Here is a 12,875-nt window from a genome sequence, read left to right as displayed (position 1 = left end):
GAACTCAGGCTGAGCGCGGGAGCAGAGGGGGAGGCCAAGGACACGGGCCTGGCCCTGTTCCCAGGGTCGGGGGCAGCCCCTGAATGTCAGCCATGACGTCTGGTGCATTTCCGGAAGCCCAGGCCCCTCACACCTGAGCTACAGGTGCAGGAAGGTGTTGATAGGACCAGTTGGTGTGTTGAGGTGACCCCTGGGGGGGAAGGCTCTTGGGGCAGCCCTGCATCGCAGGCCTGGGAGCCGCATGCTCGGCGGCTCAGAGCAGCTGGGGATGCTTGAGGGGCACAGGGCCCCTGGAACCCACTTCCAGTCCAGAGTAGAGGCACCACGGCTGGCTGCTCTGTGATGCTTGCTGCCTTTGACGGCCACCGTGCGCCAGCTGTGCTGTCAGAAGCACCGAGTTCAAATCCTGGTCTTTTTACTCTTTGCCTGTTTGAGCCGAGGCCGGCACCTCACCCATCTGAGCCTCAGTTTCTCATTTGTCAGAAGGCATCCTAATCCCCGCCTTCCAGGTTGGGCACTCAGGAGACATCTGTGGAATGAGTGCAATGATGAGAGCAAAGTGGGGTGGAAAGTTTATGTTTTTGTAAACTTCGGGCCTCATTTCAACGGGGGGGTTCAATTCCCTTCTTAGGAGAGCTTTTGCCAGGAGCTGCAGTTCTTATGGTGAGTGCTAATCCTTCCCCTCCTGCTTCGGACACATGCTTGAAGGAGCAGTTCGTGCACTCATTCCTTCCTGCGTGCATTCATTCACTCCTTCGGTGGGTCTTTGTGGCTTGCCTGCTGCTCGTTGGGCAGAGATAAGAGCATTGCCAGTGATGCTGCTCCGAGAAGGAAAGTAACGTTAGCCATTAGCAAGTCCTCCCTTGTGTTTTCTTTGTCTTTTGGATCAGCTCCAGCTGCTTTCCCAGGGGAGCCCGGCTGTCCCTGAAGGCCTAGCAGGTAGGGCTGACCAGAGAGAGATTGTCCTTCTGGAGAGCAAGGCCAGTGCAGTTTGCACCCGAACGGGCAGGGCCCTGCACACAGTAGGGGCTCAACGATAGGATGAAGGGAATGCTGACTTGAAAATTCCTCGGAAGCCTCTTCCTTGGCCAGTGTCCTCCTCCGCCCCCGCCCCCAGCATCCTTCAGATTTGGTCAGGTTGGTTAGACTATTGATTCTGTGTAGCAGCCAGGTTCACAGTTTTACCTCGTTTTGGACCCGGGAGTTTTAGCCGCGGCCATCTCATTATTACTCGTCATAGAACAAGTTGTGTAGCCTCTCCAGGCCGTGGCTGCCTCACCTGTGACTCTGGCTGGTCTGAGATCTGGACACTCAGGACAGTGTTGTCCTTACATCTGCAGCCCCACAGGACGGCGCCTTATTCTGGGCCCGCTGGCTCTGACCAGAAGTTGGGGTGGGGAGCCCCCTCAGGACTGGGCCATGCTGGGAGAGCCCTGTGAGCCCAGGGGGTGCACGCAGTCCCCTCGATGAGGGTCCCACTGGCCGTGCTCCAGGGGAGAGAGGTAATAAGGGGCAACTTCCACTTACCATTGGTATAAATCCCACAATCAGGAAAATTGCTTCAATTGCTGAAAAACGCCGGTGGGAAAGTCCATTTTTTTTTCATTTTTCTTGTGCACTTGCCACCCTCATGCATGAATCACTGTCGGTATGTAGATTAAATTTATACCCTCGTTATCTTTCATGTCTCTGGGGCTCTGGTGTCAACTAGGTTTCTGGTCACGGAAAGCCACAGCCTGCTTTTTAGTGGGGAGAGGATGTGGCCCTGCCTGTGGGCGGGGCCGCTGCAGGGTCTCCACTCTGTTCTGGATTCTGCTCAGGCCTCCTCCCACCCCCCCAGCCCCCCACCCCACCCCCGGTCTCCACCCCGTGACTCGGCCACAAAATAGAACTTGCTTTTTGGAAAACTCTAGCTCTCTGGAGCTGCTTCTGCTCCAGCCTTTGCAGCAAAGGATTTGGACGCTTGGGTTTCGGTGGTTTATTTGGGAGGGTTTGCAGTGAGCAGGATTGTTTCATTTTGAACACCTGCTTTGTGAATTGGCCTGGACTGGATAGCAAACTACAGGCAATTTGAAAACACACTCTAGAAACACATATACAGGCTTCCTTTCTCTTTGACACACACACACACACACACACACACACACACACACACACTACAGGCAATTTGAAAACACACTCTAGAAACACATATACAGGCTTCCTTTCTCTTTGACACACACACACACACACACACACTACAGGCAATTTGAAAACACACTCTAGAAACACATATACAGGCTTCCTTTCTCTTTGACACACACACACACACACACACACACACACACACACACACACACACACACACACACACACACACACACACACACACACACACACACACACACACACACACACACACACACACCGAAGCCTGGTTCTCAACCACCTAGGACTGACAGTAGACTTTGTTCTTCATTCTCAGATTTAGCTGTCTCCTCATCTCTAAAATCATGGTTCTTTATTCACTGATTTATTTTTCAACAAACTTGATCTCTACTTTTCTGGGTCCTGGACTTGAAATCTGATGAAACCCTTGAAACCCTTTGAAAATTTGTTGAAATCCAGCCCCCCACTCCTGATGCACAGTTTTGAAAAACTCGGGGGTGGTTGACAGGGCCTGTCCTGAGCTCCGGGCTGAGAACCCCTGCTCTAAAGAGGCCTGTTCCCATGCATGCCACCGTCCTCCCAAAACCGAGGGGCATTCCAGGAGTTCAGAAGCCTGGGGTCCTTTCTAGCCAAACAGCTCAGGCCCTCACACCCCGACACCCTCCTCAGATCTCGTCTCAGAAAAGCAGTCCCTGGGGCCACGCTCCTGGCTCTTTCGGGATTACCCATCTAGACTTAGAGAACCCCACTTCTCTCTGTGACCCCATGCCCCCAGGACGGGGCTGAAGCCACAGCTGGCCGTGCCTGCTCCAGGCCCCTGCAGCCCCCGGCAGGTATCATTACTGCACAAGAGACCCATCATTCTGCATTAATCTGGGATTCATCATGATAGCCATGACCATAATTAATTTATTTGGTATTAATGGGGATGAAATATGTACTGTCCTTTCAGGGGAAATCAGGCTGCCTATAAGCATTAGTTAAAAGGACCATTAAAATCAAACCTTCCCCAGATCCATTAGGCAAAGTCTCTCATCCTGAAGAAGATAAAGTTCTGCTGTGTGAAGTGTCATGAATAATTAGGTTGATTGCTGTTTGAAACTCTGCCCCTCCCTCCCCAACCCTCCCACCTCCCTCCTGCAGCAGAGCCCCCCACGCACCCACCGCTTCATCGTCACATCTGCACTGGCCCCCAGTTCCCCCCGGCCTCTACGACCACTGGCGTGGCTCTGCGTGTATGGCCAGGACAGGGAACGGGGCTTCAACGACCCAGCTGGACTATAGTTGCAACGAGTCTACGTCTCTTCTTTTCCCAACCTTGGGCCCGGGTGGTGGGCACCTTCCTCTTGCCTCGGTGCTGCTCCAGAAAGGGGTTGAGAGGAAGAGGTCTGAGGCAGCATTTTTCAAACTGAGGTCTGCAGGCCCCGCACCTCGAATGGTGGCAGGGCTATAAAACGCAGATTCCCGGGCTCACATCTCAGGGGCTGTGCGTGGGAAGGGGACGGAGGCTGCTACGGAGGGTTTGGTGTCTGCCGGATGGAGGGGAGAGGCAGGAGAGAGAACCCATCGTGAGAGGCCCGCTCTGCGGCCGGAGCCCCGTGTGGACCCTGGCGTGTGGCGTGTCCCAGCCACATGGGCCTCTCCCGTGGGGAGCACGGGAAGAGGCGTCTCACCTGATGCTTTATGCACATGGGTGCACACAGTTGCCCCGTGGGGCTGGTCCTCTAGGCCTCACCATCAAGCTGAAGAAACCAGGAGGCAGAGGGGGAAACTGCCTGCTCAGTGGGACCTGGAAAATCCTACAGCCCTGGGTGAACTGACAGAGCTGTTAATCGGACAGTTGGGTGGTCCAGGGGTGGAGGCCCATGGACCCCCCGGAGTGGTGGGGTGGGGGAGGGACAGATGAAAAGTGCGCGCAAGCCTGACCCCGCCTCCCTGCCCCGCGCTCTAATCCTTTCACGCTGCCCTGACAGGCGCTTCGGCACAAAATGCACGGCCTGCCAGCAGGGCATCCCCCCGACCCAGGTGGTCAGGAAGGCGCAGGACTTCGTCTACCACCTGCACTGCTTCGCCTGCATCATCTGTAACCGGCAGCTGGCCACGGGGGACGAGTTCTACCTCATGGAGGACGGGCGGCTGGTGTGCAAGGAGGACTACGAGACGGCCAAGCAGAACGGTAACCAGCACGGCCCCTCCCCCGGCCTCCATGCCGGCCGTGCCCCCTGCCCTGCCTGAGTCCGGGCTGCCCACCCCTCGGAGCCCTGCTCGCCCCCTGCCTCCTCTAGAACCTTCCCAGATGCCTGCAGGGAGGGGGAACCCCCAGCCCCCAGCCCTTGGCACTTGCTGCTCCACTGAAGCATCAGCCGGTTTCCGGCTGCTGAGCGCCTGCCTGTCTCGCGCGCCAGCACGTTGGCTGGGGAGCAGCCGAGGACCTCGTGCCCGTCATCTCGAGGCCCCTCCCTTGGGGCGGGGCTGGGAGGGTGCCCCGTCTGCAGTGGAGCTGCTCGTCAGTTTCACATATCGGGGTGCACATTTACCTCTGCACCTCAGAGGCTTCGGTCAGCAGGAGCCCTGGCCTTGGCCTAAGTCACCCTTGGAACGGGTCAGCTCGTATTCAGTTAACTGTATTCTGTTTCCCCTCTCAGACTGTGGGCTTCTCGAGGGCAGGGACTTAGGGGTGACGACTCTTGTGTCTCCCGAGCCCCTCATAGGGGAGCATATGCTCAGCCAGTCTCCGCGTTCAGGGAGACCCAACCGTCTCAGCCATCTGCTCCCGTGCACCCCGCCACCCTTCCCTGGCCACCTCAGGGCCCTGTGCACGGTCTGCACAGAAGCTCGCAGCACAGGCTGAGGCTGATGTCGGGCCCCAGCCTTTAGTAACCACCCTGGAAAGCCCGCCTTCGCAGGGGCGGCCTGGGCAGCAGCGGCTCCTGCCCTCCAAGGCCTTGCTCCTGGGCAGCCCTAGGTCTTTCCTGGGCCTTCCCAGGGCCTAGAGAGGGCTTGGACCCCTCCCCCCCATTCCCCAGCGCTCCCCTCAGGAAAGCCAAGCCCGACTCCCCACCTCCTGCAGCCTCACCTCAGGCTTCTCACTCACAGCTGCGCCCTCCACCCTGGCTCCGAATATGGCATTTGGCCAAAGTCAACCTGGGAATCTCAGGCGCACAAACGCGTGAAACGTCCAAGGTCATTTGCCTTTGACTAGAAATTTTATCGACTCAGGGTGTTACTGCGGAACGCTTTTGTTGACGGCTCTGGGCTTGATGAAAAAACAAAGGAGCAACAATTTCATGTATCTCCTTCCAGCTCTTTCCTCGGTCCCCACATATATATTGTATCCATACGATCAATGCATGGAGAAATTAGTCTTTCGCTAACGAATGCAGTTCAAGGGTTTGTGGTGGTGAGGCCGCGGGAGCCGAGCTCCGCCTGGGAGGGACAGCGCGTCAGGGCCTCCGCTCTCTTCTGCCCCCATCCCCAGAGTTCTGGCGCTTGGCATGGACCGCCCTTCAGTCTCTTCTCCTCTTTCTGGGGCCTCTGCAAGCCTGCTCCTAGGCTCTTTGCCTTAATGTATTCATCTGCTCTGGCCCCTTAAAACTCACTCGATGCAGTTACTTTGGAGTCAGTTATAGTGTCACAGAAGATTAGAGATAAACCCTCAGCGCAGAGGGACTCAGAGAGCCCAAGCTGCCTGTGCAACTCTGATGCTCTTCACCAGAGACCCCAAGGATGCAGGCCACCCCCAGGGCCAGCGGCTGCCTCTCGCCATCAGAGGCCTCCTTTAGACCCTGAGCACGTGCAGCCTGGCGTCCACTGCTGCTGTGGATGGGTCGAGAGAAAGGGGAGACCAGCTGGGGAGGCAAGAATGACCCAGTGGGGCTAACGCTCTTATAGAGGATGCTTTGCCCCGCAGCAGACCTCTGTAGGATGGTGGAAAGACACCGAATTTGGCCTCAGAGGTCGGTGGGCATCTCTGCCGGGTCATGCGCTAACTTGGGGGTTCCCCCGGCAAGTTGTGTACCTGGTTGAGCCTCAGCATCTCAGCTCCATGGGGGTGGGTCAGAGCACCTGTCACGTAAGGCTGTGTCCTGAGGTTTCCAGAGGTTGACACTTGTGGAATGGGACGTTCCACGAGGGAGAGACCAACGTGGAAAAGAAATGCAAACAGTAGGTGAGATCTGTTGTGGGTTTGCCAGCAGCTGGGGCTTACACAGTGTTTCTGGTCCGTTCCTCCCGCCTTGGCTGTCAGTGAGGCAGCGGCCACTCCATCCCTTGAAATCTGGGTGCTCCTTGGTGCAGCAGAGGCCTTGGTCTGCTGTGGGGGCATTTGGCTCTCTCTTTTTATGTTTTAATTCCTCCTTGCTAATCTAAACCCTCTTTCAGGCTTAGATTCCCTCCCTGGTGCTACCCAAAAGACTGAATATCAGCTATTTGTATCTTGGTGTGAATGATTTTGTTCATTTGTTAGTCTCCCTGGATATTTGCATTTTCAATATAATGAGGTGGCATTTTGTGCCAGGGACAAGTGCTAGAAGACCCTGCATAATTCAAAACTAACATATTTTAAGACTAATTTTCCCATAGGAATTAATGTAAAAAGTCGGGGGGCAGGCATGTATCCTGGGAGCACATAAATCCATAACCAGTGAAGTGTATCTTTGCCTTAATGCTACTTTTTATTTTCTCAGCACTATCTCAGTCTCTCCCAGATGCTCTCTCCTAAATTAACAGCCTAGGGTATCATGGTCTTGCTTGGCCTTCCTCATAGCGTTTTATCACATTTAACTTCCGTACCAAAGTTATTGATTTTTGGGTACATTTTTCAGCACGAGCACTGCCACCACTACTTAATGAATACTCAGATGATATTGTTATAGGATATAAAAAAGATTTAAAATTTTAATAACATTGAATGTTAAAATAACAGCATAATAGTCCCCATAATCGCAAGAAGAAAGTTCTGCGTACGTAGCCAGCCATGCGGAACCAAGGGGCCACCAACCCAGAGTGACAGGGGTTTGTCCCAGTGGCGCTGCCATCTGGCCGTGGTGAGAACAATCTCTAATGCACTAGGCCAACCTATTTTGAAATTAAGCAATTCTCGATGAATTGAAAAAATTTTTGGTGGTTTCATTATTTCAAATTTTGTACGTAAAGACCGTATGGATATTTTTTAAGTGCACTATTTCGTATTTGCATCAAGTTCTGTCATGCTCTTATCTCTGTAAATACGGGCAGACGGGAGTGATTCCTAACAACAGAGTTTAAAGAATTTTGGAGGTTTTCCTCAGTGCGTGTGTCTCAGTGGCTCTGGAATCCTTCCCCCTGGTCCTGTGTCCAGGACCTGAGTGGTGGGCTTTGAGAATGACAGTGCTCTGCTGGGGAAGAAAACAGCCCAAGGAGGAGAGAGGACTGGGGGCCTTGTCCCCCCTCCGCTGTGTGCACTATAGATCGTAGTGTGAGCCTGGGCTTCATGTCATTAAGGTTGACTTAATCCTACAACGTGCCACCCACCCAGGCTTCAGAGGGGGGAGGGGACTTGCCCACGTCACTCACTCAGTGAGAATGGAGAACCCAGGTCTTCCGACTCCAAGGAAAACCTTTTAGAATTGTTGTGAGGCTCGTAGGCACATAAAGCTCTTAGATCAACACCAGGCGCACAGTAAACACTTAATAAACATTAGCTATTATTATTGTTGTTCCTAAGAGAGGGTTTTCTTGGGCGGAAAGGAAGAAAGGTAGGAAGATAGGCGTGGAGCAGGCCCCCTTCAAAGTGCACATGTGGGAGGGGCACAAAGGACCCAGAGGGCCAGACGCAGCTGCCCATTCCCTCTTGCTCGACTCCGGGGGTGCTAGGCAGAGAACGGAAGTAAGTCTAAGTGCTGGGAGAGGAACAAACCACTTACACCCAGTGCCTCTCTCTGTGTCTGACTCTGACTGAGAATAAACAGCCTTTGACCCACAGGAACTTGATGCTCAAAATCCATTGAAGACAGTTGATCAATCAGCATGTTGTCCAGTGGTTTTTTTTTTTTTTTTTTTTTTGCGGTACGCGGGCCTCTCACTGTTGTGGCCTCTCCCGTTGCGGAGCACAGGCTCCGGACGCGCAGGCTCAGTGACCATGGCTCATGGGCCCAGCCGCTCCGCGGCATGTGGGATCTTCCTGGATCGGGGCACGAACCCGCGTCCCCTGCATCGGCAGGTGGACTCTCAACCCCTGCGCCACCAGGGAAGCCCCAGACCAGTGTTTTTCAAAAAATTTTGACTATGATCTCCAGTAAGAGACTCATTTTATGTTTCAACTCAGCACACATATTCATACAGCAAGCATTGATCAAGTTTCATGAAACAATACTTGCTCTAATCTGCCTCATCCATCCCATCCCAACCCATCCCATCTCATTCCATCCCATCCATTTTATTTCCTCTCTTAGTTTTCGATCAACTAAATTGGCTTCACAACACACTAGTGGGCTCTGACCCATAATTGATGAACACTGCTTAGGTGAATAGTGAATGTACAGGTCACCCCTGCTATGAGTCCAGAGCTGTGGAAAGGCAGCGAAGCCGTGGGTGGGACCTGGGGGAACGGACGTTCCTGATGGGAGGAGGGGCAGCCCAGAGCACAGACTTCCTTCTGGCTCCTTCACCTTTGCAGCCTTGGCAGTAACTCACCTGGTTGGCCAGTCAGAATGTTTGTCATGATGGGGAAACGCATGGAATGGTACACCTTCAGTGTGAGGAAAGCCCCTGGGTGGCTGGCAGGGGAGAGGCAGGGAGCTGAGGCAAGCGGGACATCGTCCTCACTTTTCAGTGACTCAGAGGGCCTGTGGTGCAGGCGTGGGCTTCCTGGGGTTTGGGACCACTCCCCTTTGGTATTCCCCCATTTTCCCACACTCTTGCCCATAGCAGACAAGATTACATGGGGAGAGGAGGAAGGCGGGTTGAGACCCAGCTGCTTCAGATGGGGTGGACCCAGTAAGAAGTGGTTTTCGTTGCAGATGACTCAGAGGCCGGAGCTAAGCGACCCCGGACCACCATCACGGCGAAGCAGCTGGAGACATTGAAGAACGCCTACAAGAACTCCCCTAAGCCCGCCCGGCACGTGAGGGAGCAGCTGTCCTCAGAGACAGGCCTGGACATGAGGGTCGTACAGGTGAGACACCAGCCACCCTGGCCCCCAGGCCTCCTTTGCTGACTGGGGATCCCAGGCCTGGCACCACCCAGGCCGGGCCTGGGGCAGGGGTGGAGGGTGTCCTGTGGGTCCCTGCATCTGTGCCCTCCACGTGAGGGAGGCTTCGGGAGTGGTAACCATGGCACCTCATCAGCGGTGTCCCTGATCCCCTGAGGGAGTTGGGCTCAGGGCCACAACCCCCGGAAATTTGCCGAATCAGAGACGGATTTCTGAGGCCCAGGCAGGGGGAGTGGTGGGCCCGTCCCATTCCTTTCCCTGAGCTCTGCTGAGGCTTCAGTCTTTGTCTTTTGTCTCGGGGACCCTGGGGGCTTTGGGTTCGTGGTGGACGCCCCCCAAGAGTGTCCCTTGTGCTTGTGTGACAGGTTTGGTTTCAGAACAGAAGGGCCAAGGAAAAGCGGCTGAAGAAGGACGCGGGGCGGCACCGCTGGGGGCAGTTCTATAAGAGCGTCAAGAGGAGCCGGGGAGGCAGCAAGCAGGAGAAGGAGAGCTCGGCAGAGGACTGTGGGGTTAGTGACAGTGAGCTGAGCTTCCGAGGTGAGCAGGGCTGCAGGGGCGAGGCCCAGGCCCTAGGAGAGGCCCCTGGGAAACTAATCCCCGATGCTCACGAGGGGTCTTTCTTGAGGCCTGGCCACCTCCCTCCCGAACACAGCCCTCCCTGCAACTTGGGGTAAAGGGCAGGGGGGAAAGGGTAGTGGCCCTTCCAGAGGGGACAGGGCAGAGGAAACCAGAGCTCTGCTGCGGACACATGGAAGCCGGGTTCCCCGGCCCGTGGGCCCCAAGGCCTCCCCTCCTTGCCTGCGGCCCGGGGCTCCCTCACCAGCCCACGCAGCTGTGCAGGACAGCTGTGTCTCTGCCTGCGCCCTGAGCCCCCCTCCTGCGTTTCTCCCCTCGGCCGGGGCACTGGCCTCCCTCCCGTGACCCCCTAGAGTGAGCCCCCTCCTCTCCTGGCAGTGGGAGGATGTGCTCAATGGGCCCTTTGCCCCGGGAAATCAGTACTGTGAGTGCACGTGAGCTGGGGACCGGCCTCATTCTGAAATCCCTTCCCCCACCGCTCCTGTCATCCGGTCCAGCGCAAACGCTTTGCTGCATGCGCTATATTCAAATGTGTGCGTCAGCAAAGTTGCAAATGGCTGCATGTTCTGGATCCTTCGGTTGTTTGCAAATAGCCATGACGGTTCTCATGCAATGAGTCCTCAAATGTGGAAGGTCTTCTGTTGTGGGGCGAAGGGAAGAGTCCTGAGCTGGGGGATCAGAAATCTGGCTTCCGGTTACGGCTCTGTCCAACGGATTCACTTCTCTTGAGCCTCAGTTTCCCCATCTATAAATGGGGAATAACCACATCCTTGCCCACCTCACAGTGTTCTTGGGGATCCATGAACACAACTGACTGTGAATGTGTTTGGGGAAAGCTCAGCACATTTTTACACTTGGAAGACACGACCATCCCCTTTAAGGAGCCTGTGGCTCTCACAGAGGGCCCTGGCCGCACGGGATGACAGGTGTAGGCAAAAGGCCAGTTAATGGCCATTTTACAGTGGAGCTGAGCCTTCATCACCAGCCCCCTCTAAAGGGCATGACTCCTCTCCCCCTTTTCGTTTTTATGGGTGGGGTGAGGGACGGCCTAGGGCTGGTTGTCAGAAGGGATGGGTGTTGAAGTCCACTCTGGGGTGGTCTTGGTAGGAATGGATGCACAGGTCCAGGTGGGAATAGAAAGGAAGTCTGTGGGGCAGCAGATGGCATGAGCTGCCTGCCAGGACCGTGATGTCCCGAGAGGACTGTAGCCCAGCCCAGAGGTCTGCCTGTGGGGCCCTGGGGAGGGTTCAAGGGCCTTATGCTCACCTTCCCGACCTCTTGGTGGGGGAGGGGGAAAGCCACTTAATCTCCTCTAAGCTGCTGAAATCAACGTCTGGAACATACAGGATTGTTAAGTCTTGTTTCATAGCTCCTTTCTGTTGGGTGCAGGTGGGTCCCCAGGTTGACATATCATTGGTCTCTCCAGGTAATTATATAATCTTCTTTTTCTTAAGACTAAAATTGCTCACCTCTGTTGGAGAGAGGAATTCTTCCGGGTGGCAAAGGTTCCATTAGATCCCCTTAATGAAATTCTTCATAAAACAAGGTCATTTGCCTTAATCAGTCCAATACTTTGTCCCCAGTGAAGAGCTTATTGATAGACAGAGAAACCAAGTACTTTAATATTGAACCTCTTTCCCAGGTAGACCAGAAGGCTTTTGTACACATGTCTTAGAGAGGTCCTCAGCTCCCCTGACTGTATGGGCCTGCTTGTTTCCCAACTAACTGAACCAAGCACTTTTTTCAGCTTGAACACTTTCAGATGAAATCTTGTTAGCACAGAGTTTCTTCCATTTGTGATGTGGAGAACATATGACCCACCAAACCTCAGGCGTTCATATTCCTCAGTGTAGCCATCTTCGTACCTGAGCACACATGGGACCAACAAACTCACCAAACATTTGTCCCGCCTTCTGGGACCTGGGCGTTTGGTCTCTGCAGGTGTGGGTTCTGTTTTTTCCTCTTGATGCGGGTCAGTCTCTGGATGCCAGGCTGACACGTTGGCGTCTGGCTCATGCTTGGGCTTCTTTCCTGGTCGTGTGTATTCCTAGGTTGTGAAGAACAGGGGACCACCGGAGTCCTGGCGGCTGACAATAAATCTCCGTTCTTTTGTCCACAGAGGATCAAATTCTCTCAGAACTTGGCCACACCAATAGGATTTATGGCAACGTGGGGGACGTTACAGGCGGACAGTTAATGAATGGGAGCTTCTCCATGGACGGGACAGGACAATCCTTTCAGGACTTGAGGGATGGGAGCCCCTATGGAATCCCCCAGTCTCCATCCTCCATCTCGTCCCTGCCATCCCACGCTCCTTTGCTCAATGGGCTGGATTACACGGTGGACAGTAATTTGGGCATCATTGCGCATGCAGGGCAGGGAGTCAGCCAGACGCTGAGAGCCATGGCTGGGGGACCCACCTCTGACATCTCCACAGGAAGCAGTGTAGGCTATCCCGACTTTCCAACTAGCCCAGCCTCTTGGCTCGATGAAATGGATCATCCTCCTTTTTAAGCACCTCTCCTCCCCACCCTACCCGTCCTCTGGCTTGACAGAATATCTTCAAGGATCAAAAGAGACTTGCCTTTTAAGGATCAAAAGTGCGCCAATGTGAATTTCCATTATTTTCAATGGAAGTCCTCTGCCGATCCCGGGGAGGTCGCAGGACCCCACTAGGGCTTGTTTTCCTGGGAAGTGGTGGGAGAGCAGCCTCGTCTCAGAACACAGCACAGGGGCACAGAGCCCAGAGCGCTAGGGTGCTGGCTTGTTGGCTCCTCCCCCGCCCTGCTTACAGGCTTTGGCTGCACAGTGCTTGGTTGACGGCATGACTGTGTCAGGCCACCTTGCTCGTTGGGAACTCTCCTCCAACTGGAGTGTCTCATGAGATGCCCCCCCGAACCACTGCTCTCACCAGAACCGAGATTCCTGAGGTAGAGGCATCACGGCCCTTGAGTATTGATAA

The 12,875-nt window shown here is 54.6% G+C and overlaps 1 protein-coding gene across 1 annotated transcript in view; it reads left to right on the top strand.

The window, feature by feature from the left end:
• The window catches only part of LHX4 (LIM homeobox 4), a gene marked incomplete at both ends in the record, with an annotated part of 42,647 nt that extends 30,220 nt beyond the window's left edge, over positions 1 to 12,427 (top strand). The window contains 4 exons of the mRNA XM_079697922.1: positions 4,122 to 4,324; positions 9,147 to 9,301; positions 9,703 to 9,874; positions 12,033 to 12,427. Of these exons, the coding sequence (XP_079554048.1) occupies positions 4,122 to 4,324; positions 9,147 to 9,301; positions 9,703 to 9,874; positions 12,033 to 12,427 (925 nt within the window). The remainder of the gene's footprint in view (positions 1 to 4,121; positions 4,325 to 9,146; positions 9,302 to 9,702; positions 9,875 to 12,032) is intronic.
• Positions 12,428 to 12,875: the final 448 nt, after the last annotated feature.

This window comes from Hyperoodon ampullatus, assembly GCF_949752795.1.
Source record: "Hyperoodon ampullatus genome assembly, chromosome: 2".
Lineage (NCBI taxonomy): Eukaryota > Metazoa > Chordata > Mammalia > Artiodactyla > Ziphiidae > Hyperoodon > Hyperoodon ampullatus.
This window is presented reverse-complemented; position numbering and strand designations above follow the sequence as displayed.